This window comes from Ranitomeya imitator, chromosome 4 (assembly GCF_032444005.1).
Source record: "Ranitomeya imitator isolate aRanImi1 chromosome 4, aRanImi1.pri, whole genome shotgun sequence".
Lineage (NCBI taxonomy): Eukaryota > Metazoa > Chordata > Amphibia > Anura > Dendrobatidae > Ranitomeya > Ranitomeya imitator.
This window is the reverse complement of record NC_091285.1, coordinates 257460043-257477720: the sequence shown is the minus strand read 5'-3', so window position 1 is coordinate 257477720 and position 17678 is coordinate 257460043. Positions and strand designations below refer to the sequence as shown.

Sequence of the window (17678 nt, the reverse complement as noted above, 5' to 3'; positions counted from 1 at the left end):
AGAAACCCCCCACAAGTGACACCATTTTGGAAAGTAGACCCCCTAAGGAACTCATCTTGATGTGTTGTGAGAGCTTTGAACCCCCAAGTATTTCACTACAGTTTATAACGCAGAGCCATGCAAATAAAAAATATTTTTTTTTCCACAAAAATTATATTTTAGCCCCCAGTTTTGTATTTTTCCAAGGTTAGCAGGAGAAATTGGACCCTAAATGTTGTTGTCCAATTTGTCCTGAGTACGCTGATACCCGATATGTGGGGGGGAACCACCGTTTGGGCGCATGGGAGGGCTCGGAAGGGAAGGAGCATCATTTGGAATGCAGACTTAGATGGATTGGTCTGCAGGCGTCACATTGCGTTTGCAGAGCCCCTAATGTACCTAAACAGTAGAAACCCCCCACAAGTGACCCCATATTGGAAACTAGACCCCTCAATGAACTTATCTAGATGTGTTGTGAGAACTTTGAACCCCCAAGTGTTTCACTACAGTTTATAACGCAGAGCCGTGAAAATAAAAAATCTTTTTGTTTTCCCACAAAAATTATTTTTTAGCCCCCAGTTTTGTATTTTCCCAAGGGTAACAGGAGAAATTGGTCCACAAAAGTTGTTGTCCAATTTGTCCTGAGTACGCTGATACCCCATATGTTGGGGTAAACCCCTGTTTGGGCACACAGGAGAGCTCGGAAGGGAAGGAGCACTGTTTTACTTTTTCAACGCAGAATTGGCTGGAATTGAGATCGGACGCCATGTCGTGTTTGGAGAGCCCCTGATGTGCCGAAACAGTGGAAACCCCCCAATTATAACTGAAACTCTAATCTAAACACACCCCTAACCCTAATTCCAACGGTAACCCTAACCACACCTCTAACCCTGACACACCCCTAACCCTAATCCCAACCCTATTCCCAACTGTAAATGTAATCTAAACCCTAACCCTAACTTTAGCCCCAACCCTAACTGTAGCCCCAACCCTAACCCTAGCCCTAACCCTAACCCTAGCCCTAACCCTAGCCCTAACCCTAGCCCTAACCCTAGCCCTAACCCTAGCCCTAACCCTAACCCTAGCCCTAACCCTAGCCCTAACCCTAGCCCTAGCCCTAACCCTAGCCCTAACCCTAGCCCTAACCCTAGCCCTAATGGGAAAATGGAAATAAATACATTTTTTTTTATTTTTCCCTAACTAAGGGGGTGATGAAGGGGGGTTTGATTTACTTTTATAGCGAGTTTTTTAGCGGATTTTTATGATTGGCAGCCGTCACACACTGAAAGACCCTTTTTATTGCAAAAATTATTTTTTGCAATACCACATTTTGAGAGCTATAATTTTTCCATATTTTGGTCCACAGAGTCATGTGAGGTCTTGTTTTTTGCGGGACGAGTTGACGTTTTTATTGAAAACATTTTTGGGCACGTGACATTTTTTTATCGCTTTTTATTCCGATTTTTGTGAGGTAGAATGACCAAAAGCCAGCTATTCATGAATTTCTATTGGGGGAGGCGTTTATACCGTTCCGCATTTGGTAAAATTGATAAATCAGTTTTATTCTTCGGGTCAGTACGATTACAACGATACCTCATTTATATCATTTTTTTATGGTTTGGTGCTTTTATACGATAAAAACTATTTTACAGAAAAAATAATTATTTTTGCATCGCTTTATTCTCAGGACTATAACTTTTTTATTTTTTTGCTGATGATGCTGTATGGTGGCTCTTTTTTTGCGGGACAATATGACGCTTTCAACGGTACCATGGTTATTTATATCTGTCCTTTTGATCGCGTGTTATTCCACTTTTTGTTTGGCGGTATGATAATAAAGCGTTGTTTTTTGCCTCGTTTTTTTTTTTTTTTTCTTACGGTGTTTACTGAAGGGGTTAACTAGTGGGACAGTTTTATAGGTCGGGTCGTTACGGACGCGACGATACTAAATATGTGTACTTTTATTGTTTTGTTTTTTTTATTTAGATGAAGAAATGTATTTATGGGAATAATATTTTTTTTTTTTTCATTATTTTGGAATATTTTTTTTAATTTTTTTTACACATTTGGAAAAATTTTTTTTTACTTTGTCCCAGGGGGGGACATCACAGATCAGTGATCTGACAGTTTGCACAGCACTCTGTCAGATCACTGATCTGACATGCAGCGCTGCAGCCTTCACAGTGCCTGCTCTGAGCAGGCTCTGTGAAGCCACCTCCCTCCCTGCAGGACCCGGATCCGCGGCCATCTTGGATCCGGGGCTCGAGCAGGGAGGGAGGTGAGGAGACCCTCGCAGCAACGCGATCACATCGCGTTGCTGCGGGGGGCTCAGGGAAGCCCGCAGGGAGCCCCCTCCCTGCGCGGTGCTTCCCTGCACCGCCGGCACATCGCGATCATCTTTGATCGCGGTGTGCCAGGGGTTAATGTGCCGGGGGCGGTCCGTGACCGCTCCTGGCACATAGTGCCGGATGTCAGCTGCGATAAGCAGCTGACACCCGGCCGCGATCGGCCGCGCTTCCCCCGTGAGCGCGGCCGATCGGCTATGACGTACTATCCCGTCCAGGGTCAGATAAGCCCAGGGCACCTCGACGGGATAGTACGTCTAAGGTCACAGAGGGGTTAAAAATGAAAAATGTTCATATGGTGAAAGTGCCATAATCTACCTGTATTATATAGGTGCTGTATATGTGAAGTTGTTTTATATTGTCCACATAGACAAAAGACAAAAACATACTTAATTTGACTGCATTTTGCCATTGTGCCATCCTACAATTATCAAATGAGTATTGTAGTGCAGCGTTAGCACTATGTGCAGTGATGAGGCAGTGACCCAGCAAAGTTCAAAGCAAAACGTCTCTTTAATGTTCAACTCATATAAACACAGCACACAATATCCTCAGTCACTAAACATGCCAGTCCACCTCCTGAGACCAGTTGCCATGGGTGACTGCACCGCTGTGCATGCTGTGGTTGCCAGGCTTTTCAGCTACCTTGGCCATTTAGCTCCACTGGCCTGTGTTACCTCACACACAGGTGGAGCCCTGCAGAGCCTCCTACTCTGTACTTCTGCCAACACCAGACTGACACTGACTTATACCCTGACACACCCAAGCCCTATACTGCTTTGTTTTTAACTTGAATCTGTGGCCTTCAGCCACATGGAAAACCCAGCCAGGAATGAAAAAGGAATGCACAACTACAATCCTGCAGTTCGTTTCAAAACATAAAAGCCCAGAGCAGGTTTTCCCTAAATCAGCCTTGGACAAATAGCTTGTCCAGGACTAACACTTCCTTTATTCCGCATTGCAATCACCTCAATTCCTGTGACTGCAATGCACTCCCATGGCCTCAATACTAGGGTTGAGCGACTTTTATTTTTATAGGATCGGGTCGGGTTTCACGAAACCCGACTTTCTCAAAAGTCGGGTCGAGTGAAATCGGCCGATCCTATAAAAAATTCGGGGTCGGGGTCGGCCGAAACACGAAACCCAATGCAGTGCAATGGGATACTATGGTTCCCAGGGTCTGAAGGAGAAGAAACTCTCCTTCAGGCCCTGGGATCCATATTAATGTGTAAAATAAAGAATCAATATAAAAAATATTGATATACTCACCCTCGGACGCGCCCTGGTACTAACCGGCAGCCTTCCTTCCTAAGAATGAGCGTGTGAAGGACCTGCGGTGACGTCGTGGCTTGTTAGGGAAAGAATCTGAACTGTACTAATTACAAGCATGCACAATAGAAAGTCTTAAACACCTTTTAGTAAATAGTTTGCTCTTCTCATACTGTTTGTCTTTCCACAGAATCACCAAAAGGCCCTCAACAGTCTGCAGGCATGAATGGAAATGTGCAATATCCCACTAGCTCTGGTCAGCAAGTGGTCTCTGCTATACCCTCTCCAAATGCCAGTAAGCCTTGGCGCAGTAAATCCATGAATGTTAAACATAGTGCCACTACTACCATGCTGTCCGTAAAGCAGCCTAGCCCTGCAACCTCTCCTACTCCCTCCCCTGATAGACTAAAGCCCCCATTATCAGAAGGAATCAAAACTACTTCTTCTGGACAAAAATCAATGCTTGAAAAATTTAAACTAGTCAATACTAGAGTTGGCTTGAGATCCCAATCTTCACCATCGAATGAGGTCATTATTGAGGATGACTCCTTATCAGAATGTGGAGAAAATGAAGTCAGTTCTGCCTTGAACAGCCCTAAAGTGTCACCCAAATTGACTCCTCCAAAGGCTGGAAGCAAAAATCTCAGCAATAAAAAGGGGTTGCCTCAGCCAAAGGAGAAAGAAGAGAAGGGTAAGGAAAAAAATAAATCAAATTTAGAGAAAACTGCTAAAGAAGAAAAAGAACCAATATCAGAAGGGTCAAAAAAGAATTCTAAGATTGCAAGCTTGATCCCCAAAGGAAACAAACCTGCTCCAGTAAAAAAGGAGAGTCTGATTCCTCAGTCAAGTGGAATCCCTAAACCTGGGTCAAAAACACCAGCAATGAAACAAACCACTCCCCCAGGTACTGCCGCCACAAAAGAGCCTGAAAAAAATAGGACTACCAAAGGCAGTCAGACCATGGCACCACCGAAATCTGTAATCTGTGAGAAAGTAGCTACACCCACTGAAGGGAAGGTCTCTGGTTCTTCCAATACTCACCTGGTCACAATAGGCTCATCTGGTGGTGCTGTCCAGTTCACAGGAAATGGGGCCGTGCAGCTTCCCCAGCAACAGTACTCGCACCCTAATACTGCAACTGTGGCACCATTCATCTACAGGTAAAAAAAATACTACATTTTTTTAGTGAATTTTAATTTATTAATAAATATAGTTTAAAAATGTTATTTTCTGCTACTAATGAATACCCAAGACTATAGGTAGACAATGGTCTATTTATCTTAATCGTTGTAGCGACGAGGGTTTTCTCATATGCCCTACCTGGTAAACAGTGCAGATTATTCTAATCAGTTGACCACTGTTTTCTATACATATTTAATCATGAAAATTACTAGCTATCATGCATAACTAAAGTCATGGAAAGGTTCCATATGATTTACTAATCTGAACATGTTGGTCTATCTATCTATCTATCTATCTATCTATCTATCTATCTATCTATCTATCTATCTATCTATCTATCTATCTATTATTCATTCTATCTATCTACCTATCTGTCTACCTATCTATCTATCTATCTATCTATCTATCTATCTATCTATCTATCTATCTATCTATCTATCTATCTAATCTATCCTAAGTTTTATCTATGTAAAATAATAAACAAATCACTTTTCTAATATACTTTAATTGAAAAAGTCCCTATTTTTCACTCTCTGCTCTCTCTTAACTGCTTTTGTTTTTTTTACCTACTTCCAGTTTGATGACATCTCATTTGAGTATAACTGCATGCCCTGGAGATTCTTAATTGAAATGTCAGAAGAAGAAGGGAATTCGGTCAATGGCGCAGCCTCTGTTCCTAACCCTGAAAAAATGCATAATCAGTGACGTTTATTTCAGGAGCTGGGCTAGTCCAATCTCTACTGAGTATACATCAATTACAGTGCCTTGCAAAAGTATTCGGCCCCCTGGAACTTTTCAACCTTTTCCCACATATCATGCTTCAAACATAAAGATACCAAATGTAAATTTTTGGTGAAGAATCAACAACAAGTGTATCACAATTGTGAAGTTGAACGAAATGTATTGGTTATTTTAAATTTTTGTGGAAATTCAAAAACTGAAAAGTGGGGCGTGCAATATTATTTGGCCCCTTTACTTTCAGTTTAAAGTTTACAGCCTGATTTGGATACAAAATTATGTCCAAAACATATTTCAAATGTAAGCATATCAGGCTTATAAGCTGAAGGACAAGAACCCAGAAATTACAGCGTGGGGAAAGTTCAGTCTGGGGGAGGGGGGACAGTATCACTATCCCCTGAACTTGCGTTATGGATCCCTCTGTAGTTGTGGAGGGTTATCCCTCCTGGAATCTTCAGGTAAACCTGGCCAGTCCAGTATTTTGGTGGTAAGAGGAGGGATTCTTAAGTAAGAGATAAGGGTTGGGATGTCATTAGGGCAGCAAAGAATATGGGTGGATTCAGAGTGACGAACTTGAAGGCGTAATGGAAATTCCCAGGAACAAAGACTCTTTTGGAGCTTCCAATAGTGGTCTGACTATATAACAGACACACAATGCTAGGGTATTTAAGCAGTGTCTAGGTTCAGCCAAAATTTCACACAAAGTAAATATGTGGACCTGGTAAGTCCCTAATTCCCCCTTACTTTCCCTTCCTGGCAATGGAGGTTGGCACCCTAATTTTTACAACGTGGCATCCCCACTCAACGTTGGTGTCCGTCCTCACCATAATGCAACCTAGCCATAATTGTAGACACAATACAGATAGAAAAAAGTGGGAAAAATTACAATGTATGTACATCAAAGTCCCTAACTAATCTATTGAGTATGCTTGTGTAAATGTGGCGCTAGCAGACACTCCATAAACAGCCTGGCTCCATTGGAATCTCCAGGATGTGAACATACAGTGGGGCAAAAAAGTATTTAGTCAGTCAGCAATAGTGCAAGTTCCACCACTTAAAAAGATGAGAGGCGTCTGTAATTTACATCATAGGTAGACCTCAACTATGGGAGACAAACTGAGAAAAAAAATTCCAGAAAATCACATTGTCTGTTTTTTTAACATTTTATTTGCATATTATGGTGGAAAATAAGTATTTGGTCAGAAACAAAATTTCATCTCAATACTTTGTAATATATCCTTTGTTGGCAATGACAGAGGTCAAACGTTTTCTGTAAGTCTTCACAAGGTTGCCACACACTGTTGTTGGTATGTTGGCCCATTCCTCCATGCAGATCTCCTCTAGAGCAGTGATGTTTTTGGCTTTTTGCTTGGCAACACGGACTTTCAACTCCCTCCAAAGGTTTTCTATAGGGCTGAGATCTGGAGACTGGCTAGGCCACTCCAGGACCTTGAAATGCTTCTTACGAAGCCACTCCTTCGTTGCCCTGGCGGTGTGCTTTGGATCATTGTCATGTTGAAAGAGCCAGCCACGTTTCATCTTCAATGCCCTTGCTGATGGAAGGAGGTTTGCACTCAAAATCTCACGATACATGGCCCCATTCATTCTTTCATGTACCCGGATCAGTCGTCCTGGCCCTGTTATGAAAGGTAGTTCAGTACCACAATGGACATAGAGGTCAGCGCACATACAGTGACCTGGCAATAACCCCAAAAACAAGAACGAGCTCTGAGACGTGGGAACTCTGTTGACCGCAATCCCTAATTCTCTCCAACCACAATAAAGGCAGCCGTGGATTGCGCCTAACGCTCCCTATGCAACTCGGCACGGCCTGAGAAACTAGCTAGCCTGAAGATAGAAAATAAGCCTACCTTGCCTCAGAGAAATACCCCAAAGGAAAAGGCAGCCCCCACATATAATGACTGTGAGTTAAGATGAAAAGACAAACGTAGAGATGAAATAGATTTAGCAAAGTGAGGCCCAACTTTCTGAACAGAGCGAGGATAGGAAAGGTAACTTTGTGGTCAACACAAAACCCTACAAAAACCACGCAAAGGGGGCAAAAAGACCCTCCGTACCGAACTAACGGCACGGAGGTACACCCTCTGCGTCCCAGAGCTTCCAGCAAGCAGTAAAAAACAAATTGACAAGCTGGACAGAAAAAAACAGCAAACAAATAGCAAAGAGGAACTTAGCTATGCAGAGCAGCAGGCCACAGGAACGATCCAGGAGGAAACAGGTCCAATACTAGAACATTGACTGGAGGCCAGGATCAAAGCACTAGGTGGAGTTAAATAGAGCAGCACCTAACGACTTCCCCACATCACCTGAGGAAGGAAACTCAGAAGCCGCAGTACCACTTTCCTCCACCAACGGAAGCTCACAGAGAGAACTAGCCGAAGTACCACTTGTGACCACAGGAGGGAGCTCTGCAACAAAATTCACAACAGTACCCCCCCCTTGAGGAGGGGTCACCGAACCCTCACCAGAGCTCCCAGGACGACCAGGATGAGCCATATGAAAGGCACGAACAAGATCGGGAGCATGGACATCAGAGGCAAAGACCCAGGAATTATCTTCCTGAGCATAACCCTTCCACTTAACCAGATACTGGAGTTTCCGCCTTGAAACACGAGAATCCAAAATCTTCTCCACAATATACTCCAACTCCCCCTCCACCAAAATCGGGGCAGGAGGATCAACAGATGGAACCATAGGTGCCACGTATCTCCGCAACAATGACCTATGGAATACGTTATGTATGGAAAAAGAATCTGGAAGGGTCAGACGAAAAGACACAGGATTAAGAACCTCAGAAATCCTATACGGACCAATAAAACGAGGTTTAAACTTAGGAGAGGAAACCTTCATAGGAATATGACGAGAAGATAACCAAACCAAGTCCCCAACCCGAAGTCGGGGACCCACACAGCGTCTGCGATTAGCGAAACGTTGAGCCTTCTCCTGGGACAAAGTCAAATTGTCCACTACATGAGTCCAAATCTGCTGCAACCTGTCCACCACAATATCCACACCAGGACAGTCCGAAGACTCAACCTGCCCTGAAGAGAAACGAGGATGGAACCCAGAGTTGCAGAAAAACGGTGAAACCAAGGTAGCCGAGCTGGCCCGATTATTAAGGGCGAACTCAGCCAAAGGCAAAAAGGACACCCAGTCATCCTGATCAGCAGAAACAAAGCATCTCAGATATGTTTCCAAGGTCTGATTGGTTCGTTCGCTCTGGCCATTAGTCTGAGGATGGAAAGCCGAGGAAAAAGACAAGTCAATGCCCATCCTACCACAAAAGGCTCGCCAAAACCTCGAAACAAACTGGGAACCTCTGTCAGAAACGATATTCTCTGGAATGCCATGTAAATGAACCACATGCTGGAAAAACAATGGCACCAAATCAGAGGAGGAAGGCAATTTAGACAAGGGTACCAAATGGACCATCTTAGAGAAGCGATCACAGACCACCCAAATGACTGACATCTTTTGAGAGACGGGAAGGCTTCTCCTGTGTGGGAATGCAGCAGAGCTGAGTGTTATTATAAACACTTCAATTTCTCATCTCATGGCAGTCAGTGTGGAGGGAGGGGTCACCACTTACTACCCAGAAATGAAAGATTAAAGTGTTTTAATCACACTGTGTTCTGCTGTATTCTACACAGTAGCTACAAAGATCAGGGCTGGGAAAAGGGCTGTCTATAATTTCATGCCTCAAAGAAGAAGCCTTCTCTAAGCTTTTTTGGGGCATTAACTTTTTCCCCTACATGACTTCCTGCGTATGATTGGCCAACGACATGCAGGGACAAAAGTAAATGACCCCAGAAAAGAATCTCTGCTAACTTCCCCTAGGACTTTGCATAAATTAGAATCTAAGCTTTACAATAAAATATTTCGGAGGTGAGCAATTAAGCACAAAAACTATACCATGATGTGCCGGATTTAACATGCTAAATTTGGTGAAGCGTTATTTTAAATACTAAAACAAAGCAATATATAATTGGTATCAGCAAAACATAGAAAACAGATGGAAAAGCATGTTGCAGAAAAAGTGCATATAACTGGTGTAAATCATTAATATATGACCCCCGATATGTTACAATGCATTACCTCTCTGTCCAGTGATTGGCTGCAGTGGATACATGTCTGTATGACCACAACAGGATGTCCTAGTAGACAATGCACATTCTGTTCTCAGGCATGTGATTACTATATCTGTTGTGGTCACTTGTTCATATTATCAGCCCAGGATATGCAGAGACCCATGAAGCACCCAGGAAGTGCTATGGTGGAGCAGCAGGATCAGTAGGTTTGCTTTAAAGTGTAACTGTCCTTTAAATTTTTATTTCATAAATCAGTTATACAAGTAAAAATATGCAACTTTGTCATCTGTCTTATCGGAAAAATCTGCTTCTTCCAAAATCAGAACTAATCATTCATTCTCCATTCCCAGGTAATATCTGTATTCAGTGAATACAGATACTACTGATAGCATTCTATGTAGTGGTAGTGAAGGAGGAGCTAGAGGCAGAGCTCCTTCTTCCTCCTCCCCTTCCTGTATCTTATCGGGGTAACTGCCGCCTCCTATCTCAGTAATGTAATAATATATCTTCACTGAATACAGATTTTACCTGGGAATTGATAATTTTGGGGATGACTGATCAGCCCTGATGGAGAAAGAGGCTGATTTGTCTATTAATATATATTACGGATTTGCTTATTTTTACGTATGTTGTTGATTTTTTAAACAAAAATTAATTTTAGATCACAATTATATTACAGATAAGGGGTGGACAACCCTTTTAAGACCACTTTATAGCCACAATATTCTTGAATTTTAGTATCTGCATTAGGACCGCACCACATGGACCACGTAAAGTTTTTTTCTGAATTGATCTTAGATCATTACAGGGTGGTCATCAATGTTTGACTCAAAAGCGCTGCAGGCCATCAGGACATAATATAGATTCTGCATGTTTCTTTATACAATAATATACCTGTACATAGCTGAGTCATACTGTATTATATGGCATGCTATTAATTCCACATAATGAAATGTTTCTATTTAAAGGGCTTCTACATAAGGGCTGAACTCTCATGAGCTTCCGCGGAGAGGCAGTATTCTTTGATAGTAAATACAGTAGTTGTCTGCATGAGCTGATTACAAACTTCACAAGAGACCTAACCTTCAAGTAATCGTCTTCAAGTGGTTTGGTGCAATCTCCAGAGGGCTGTATCTCTTCTAGGAACATTACTTCCCTTTTGCATTATTTATGAAAATATTGTCTCAAATTAGTGCTTTTGTTTAATGTCACGCTGCCACCAGTCACTGGGTATAATACATGTAGTGAGGAGACACATATTTTTTTTTAATTTCACACATTAATTAGCACAAATAATGATTCTTAAGATTTCAAAAGAGTGATCTTCTAGATAACGATGAGTAATCTTCTTCATTGCAGAACTCTCTCAGAAAATGAGACCACATCCTTACCACTGACCGATTCCTGCACAAGCCCAACTAAAAGTGAGTCATTATATAATAAGACAGCCAAACAGTGCCTGGAGGAAATTTCTGGTAAGCATTTCAGCCAACTACTGAGTGTATAAAAATCATAGCAACAGTCAAGCTTTATGTGCTGTACTTTATATTGCAATTGATCTAGCTCATCAAAATTGGCAATTATTGATCTTACTTGGTGTCAGACTTATGGTTTCCTGGGTCGTTGAAGAAAGTATTATGCACACAAATCACACACATGTCCGCTTTTAACTGCATCGTAACTTAAAGAGGCTTTATTAAAAGTTACCAATGGGAAGCTGTCCTGATAAAGGTGTAAAAGAAATATACTCACCTCCAGAACCTATGTTTCGCTTCATTGCTGCTCCATCAGTCTCCTCTTGAGTGGAAATGATGACTATCTGCCCATTATTTAGTTGATCCTGCAACTAATTAGTGTCCTCAGCACTGGTAATCATGATTTCATGACTTCCGGTCAAAGAAAGGCTGCCGGGTGGCAGTGCTGAAGAGGAGGATTGAATTTGGAGTTTATATGTCTTCTTTTATCAGAATGGCGACGGTACCATAGTTAACTTTTAAAGGGGATCTTTCAGCCATTTTTGCTATGCAATCTAAAGACCTCATGGAGTGGGGCTAAAGCACAGATTCTGTCATTTACTTACAGTTAATGTTTTCTCACTTGGTAATTATCATTGACATACAGCAGCTACAGCTCACGTGACCGCTACTCTGACTCCGCCTCCTCCTTTGGAAAACAAATTTAAGCTGTTATTGTCATGCTCATATCATTAATACATTCTGGTAATAAGTTTATAGGTGAATATATACTGGAAGATTTGTCTCTTGCAAAAACTAATGACTTCAAAACAATACCAGAATTTGGGATCAACCGATGATTCTCTAGTACTGTGGAAGCTCAATCCGACCCTAGTGTGCTAATAGCATCGAACATGAGAGTAATCTCATCTTTTTTAGTTATTGAAAACTCATGGGTCAAGAGAAGATGGATATTTTGCTTTAGAAGTTTCATATTTAAAAGGATAAATGTGGCGCTTTTCCTACCTTCGTGAAGGCCATTTGGAATTTTCTTGTATCCCAAATCAAATTGTTTAGGTTCATCCACTATACCTGGGAGGGCTGTTTCTATTTCTGATTTTTTAGGCTACCTTTAGATCACCTTCTAATTAAGCTATGCAGAATGTTGAGAGATTTTGATTTATGTGTGGCTATTACCAGAAGGAGGAGGATGAAAAACTTGCAAAAACTTTTTTCTCATTACCAATTACCAATGAATTTCACCTACAACAGCTTTTTTTTTTTTAACCAGAACCATATTGAAGAGATTCTTGTGTACTCACTTGAATGGTTTGTTGGAGAACATTGAAGACAATCAAAGTGTTTGATTCACAATTCATCATAACTCTTAAGCCTAATTTGTAGTGGACGTAGTGGGCAGTTTCTTGTTCTGAATATTAAGACTTATTCATTAATAGCAAAGGCGGTTTATTTAGAATCATTTTCCAACTATGATTTAGCTTCATGTATTTCCAACCTTATTATATTTATTAGTGTGCCAAAATATTAATCAGGCTTTCATGTCTGAATCAAGACATTGTGCTTTCTTAAAATCTCAGCAAAAGAGAAACAGATGGTGGGAAATGTAGTTTTTGAAATGTAGCCCATTATCTAAAAATTAAGTTTGAGTGCAAGCCGAACACTGCAGGACTAGGAATTGTACTTATAATATTGGCAGTAAAAAAATGAACATTTAGTGCATAAATAACACAATAACTGGGAAATATCTGTATGATAATCGTGCCCTATTTCCTCTCCTAAGTACTTTATGTAATATCACATAAGTTGAGGGCCAGTAAGGCCTGCCAACCGACTTAATTTTCTTTGGACAGTCCAATTTTACCCAATGTTCAAGGAGCAAGTTTTATGAAAAAAGACTTGGTTACATGGAAATGTAAGCAGATAGGGGCATATTGTCTAGGCTTTCCCAACCTCTTAGAAACATTGTGTAATAAGGTCATCTTACAGTTTAACATCTAATTAGTGGTTTATAAACTGTATAGTGCATATGATTCTGTACCCTCTACTATGAAATTTTATTTTACACTACCCTGTGTGTTTATAAAGTCAAAATACACCTTGGTGGGTGCTAGTTTTGTTGTAGAAAAAAGTGCAAGTTAGGAATTGAGCCTCACTATGTGATGAATGGATGGTTTCTTCTCAAAAGTGCAGCCAGCATCCTAGTCCGTTGAGAATCGGAAAGATTTTGGGCAAAAAGGGAAAAAGGTTCCATCGGCTGAATATAAATAAAATTCGATTTTTATTTCATTCCATTAAAAGAGAAAGGTGTTGTCCAGACAGGTTAAAAAGAATCCATCATTCTAACGTGTTTCTGGCCCTTTGTAGTAATTTTCTTGTAATTTATTTCAAAGGGTACATTACCTTATATACAATATGATGAACATAAAATATAACTTCTTGGGTTCATCTACTGGAATATGAGTACCAATTCTAGTTGATGCCGCTTTTTAGCCAAATGTTGGCGGTAAAGCTGCAGTCACAAATCCATGTACCTGTGGTTCTGTTGTGGAACAATAACAGAGCATTTATGAGAGCTTTGTGACTTTGGAGCTCTGTGGAGTCCCTGCTGTGCTGAGCTGAAAAGCAACAAAAGATATTGATCCTGTGCAGACCCAAGTGGGTTGCTTTCAGGGAAGTTGTGAGTGACTGCTGGAGGAGAGAGGGTATCCTGTACCATCCGTATTGAGAGGGACCCGGACACTCCCCATTGAAGTACTAACCCATACCGTATCCTGAGTCTACAGAACTGTATGCCCCGGCATGTGGGCTCAACATCAGCCGACAAGACGTGGAGACTTGTTTTGCTGTAGCTGTTTTGGCGCTGAAGATTTTGGGACTGGCTGCAGCCGATGCAAGTTATATGTCTGAGTAGAGACTCCCCTCAGGTTAACGCTACCGTAATAATAAATACCCGGGTATCCCCAGATTACGTGTTTAAGAGCTTCTGTTATATCTATATGTATTGTATTGTGCTTTTTGATCAATTTAAACTCAGTGTGCCATCCCAGGGGGTCTTATAATATCACCTCATCCAATTTACACCTGTAACACACTCAAAGCGAGAACATTGGAATTGGCACATTGATTTCAGCTCTGGCTGAATGAGTGTAATTTAAAGGGAATTTGTCTGTTTCCTTCTATACTAAATCTCACTCCAACTGTTATTTTAGTAAAGACAGTATTGTTATTTCTGCCTCAGCCTCGGTTTTTGACCCACTGGAACTTATCCGGACCTCTGTTCATTACAATATATCATCGGACTTTGTCCAACTCTTACTGATGGTGCTGTAACTGCTGTCTAATATTTTTTTATTCCAGAGCTCAGTGTTGAATTTGGAGGGAATCAGTGACTCTCGCTGACCCAGAAACTTATTTACTATTTATGAGTATAGAAAAATGTCAGTTCAAAATCCACAGCCATTCACTTGCTAATTTACCTGGAAAAATTGCTGTTACTTCTAAAAGAGAGGGTCATCCATACTGAAATTTGGACTGCACATACTTTGTTTCATGAGAAGTGAGAGTGCAATGAACCTCCGCAACAGCAATGAGAAACATCCTTGCGACAAGTGGTCGCATCAACTTGTCGCCCTGCCGGTCATCTTCACTATGAGATAGACTTGTTGCATGCCTTTCTGTGCGCCAATAGTTTGTGTGGTGCTTGCATTTCACTCTTGCAAGATTCCTTCTTCATTTTATAACAATATACAGATACAGTTTGGAGGAGCGTGTTTTTATTGTGAAAACGTATTGGAAAACAGAGTCCTTAAAGAGGTGACAAGATGAGTTTCTAAAAAGTTTGGAGATTGAAATCCTCTGTTCAAATTGAAGTCTTCTTTGATGAGTAATAACCAAAGGACTGTGCCCACCAAGATCACTGATTCAACACTGCCAGATTTTTTCCATTGGGGCCATATGAAGTGTCAGTTTTACAGTAATAAGCCACAAACATTACAGCAACTCCGAGATACCAATAGTGAGAAATGCAGGCTATGACCCCAGACATCCAAGTAATACATTCAATAATATGCAACGGTGGACATTTTCAACACCTGCTTTAAAACATCAGTTTCTCATGAATTCTTGTGTTGTGAATGAGCATAGAGGTCATGCGGGTTGAGTGCATTACTTATTGTTTTCTTTGAAACAATTGTACCTGCTGTTCCAGGTCTTTCTGTAGCTCTCCAAAAGTGGCCCTTGGCTCTTGGAATACTCTTCTGATAATTCTTTTTACTCCTCTGTCTGAAATCTTGCAGGGAGCACCTGGTTTATGGTTAAAAGATGGTATTTCCAACAGTGCTCACTGGAACCTTCAGTAGACTAGAAATTATTCTGTAACCAATGCCATCAGTATATTTTGCAACAATAAGGTTGTGAAGGTCTTGAGACAGCCAGTTTTACCCATCATGAGATGTTTCTTGTGTGACACCTTGGCGATGAGACAACTTTTTAAAGGCCATCAGTTGAACCAGTTGATATTATTTTTTACTAAGTCAAAGGATTGCTAATTACTGATAGCGTTAAGCTGGTTCATGACTTTCCATGGCTTTTTGCGCCTCTCTTTCTTCACATGTTCAATGCTTTTTTCCTGTGTAATTTCTCATTATTACACATTACTTAATTTATGGACTTCTATGGTTTGATTACTTTGCCTGCATGGATTAGATGGGTTGTTATTGACATATTGTGAGCATTACATGTCAATAGCACCTTTTAGAAATATATTTACTCAGAAAATTGGTGATGTGTTCAATACTTATTTCACAAGCTGTATGTAAATAGGCTGTTCAGTGCTATGGACTGGACACTAATCTGCTTGAGAATGTTCCTTCAGAGCTTATTTGAAATAAAATGAGGAGTTATCAGTGTGGCATGTAATTGTTACATGTGTTAGCAATGTGATGTGCAATGGCCGCTCTCGGCTCTCCTGATAGCACCATTGAATTGTATGTAATGATAACTGACATATCTGCAGGTTCCTCTCAGCTTCAACTTCCATCTCACAAGGAGACAGTGTTACAATAGTGTTGGAAATCAGCAGAGCTGTGAGAGCTGCAAGTGGTAAAGTGTTTGTAAGAACATAAAGTTCAGTTCTACTGTTCTGTGTTAGTTACATGTCTCACAATGGTATCATCCCCTTTCATTTAAAATATGCTCTGGAGGCAGATTCTAAAGCAGATCAGTGTCACGGGTGTGTCAGAGGCTGCAGACAGTCATACTGCATCGAGCTGCAGAAAGTCTGTGATTGGCCTTGCAGACACCTTCTTAACCTTTCTGACTCTTTGACCCAGTGGCAACCTTTCTCCGGCTCTAATTGGCACACCTGGACCTGGGTGTTTATAGACTCCCAGCCTGCTGCTGGGAGTTGGCGGTGATATTTCCATTTCCCCTTGCTGAGGCTTGGAGCTATAGCAGTCGGCTATTTTCCTCTTTGGTATTGCTGTAGGACGTCTGTGTTACATCCTTGAGTCTACTCAAGAAAAGTGTTCTCCTTGTTCGTCTATCCCAGCTGTCTTTAGTTGTAGTGGGGATTGACTAGTAGCACCCTGTCATTCCCTAAGTAGGGCTTATTGCCAGGGTCAGGCAGGAATTAGGTTCCTGCTTGGTGATAGGTGCAGAACCTATATAGGGATATTTAGGGCAATTAACGTGACTTTAGATCTGCCTAGGGGTTTTCATTCCTCCCCCATCCCTAGTGTTGGGCTCCTTTCCCCTCATCACTTAGACTTTCGTACACTGTGCATGACAATCAGTGTCCTGCCCATAGCCCTGAACAGCTCATTTACATATAAAAACATGTGGATTTCCCTGTAATAAAACATAAGATTGCAGATATCAAGGTATCATTTTAGTTGACTTTCTGTTACCTACATGCCCATATAGATGGGCTTATGAGGGTTCAACCTACTGACTGATGCCCTTTTAAATTTTCGTTATCTATACTAGAGCAATGTATGCCAAACTGTCATGTGCATACGTGTGTATTCTGGACTTCATCTCCAATGCCTAGATGTTCTTTAGTGCAAATGTAATCAACTTTTGTGTCATTATGTACCTCCAATTCATTGTATGCTTTGAAAGACAGATCTTACTTTTCTTGGTAACTGCAGTATAGTCAATAAATCTCTGAGGTGTGATTCTCTGATAACCACTGCAGACATAATGGATCCTGGCTGGGATTACAGTCTTGTAAAATCCTCGGAACTGCATTCTGCTTTCTGTGAGCATTTGTGGGTTACCTAAAGTAAGCTACCGTACGTATGTCACATTATCAGAGTAAGTGAGCTACGGATGTCTACTGACTATGCTGGAGCCTTACCAAAGAGGAAAGATCTAATTTGTTCTGAATTATACATGAAACAGGCGCTGAGTTTTCTGCTTAAGTTGGTTGCTGTAAAGACGAGTCAAAAGTCTCATAAATACAGTGTATCCAACTTTTAGCACAAAAGTATTCTGGCAATATATGAGCACAAATTTCTGTATTGAGTATAGGAAATGGTGCAAAAATAAATGTAGCAGCTGACCAGGTAACGTTTTATTTC

General features: G+C 41.1%; 1 protein-coding gene across 7 annotated transcripts in view; it reads left to right on the top strand.

Annotated features, from left to right (window-relative positions):
* Nucleotides 1-17678, top strand: part of NAV3 (neuron navigator 3) — a 1008138-nt gene that overhangs the window by 831307 nt on the left and 159153 nt on the right. For 6 of the 7 annotated variants that reach the window (XM_069764543.1, XM_069764542.1, XM_069764540.1 and 3 more), the window contains 2 exons: nt 3784-4753; nt 10982-11097. In XM_069764543.1, the coding sequence (XP_069620644.1) occupies nt 3784-4753; nt 10982-11097 (1086 nt within the window). The remainder of the gene's footprint in view (nt 1-3783; nt 4754-10981; nt 11098-17678) is intronic. The other variant, XM_069764538.1, reaches the window with a different exon arrangement.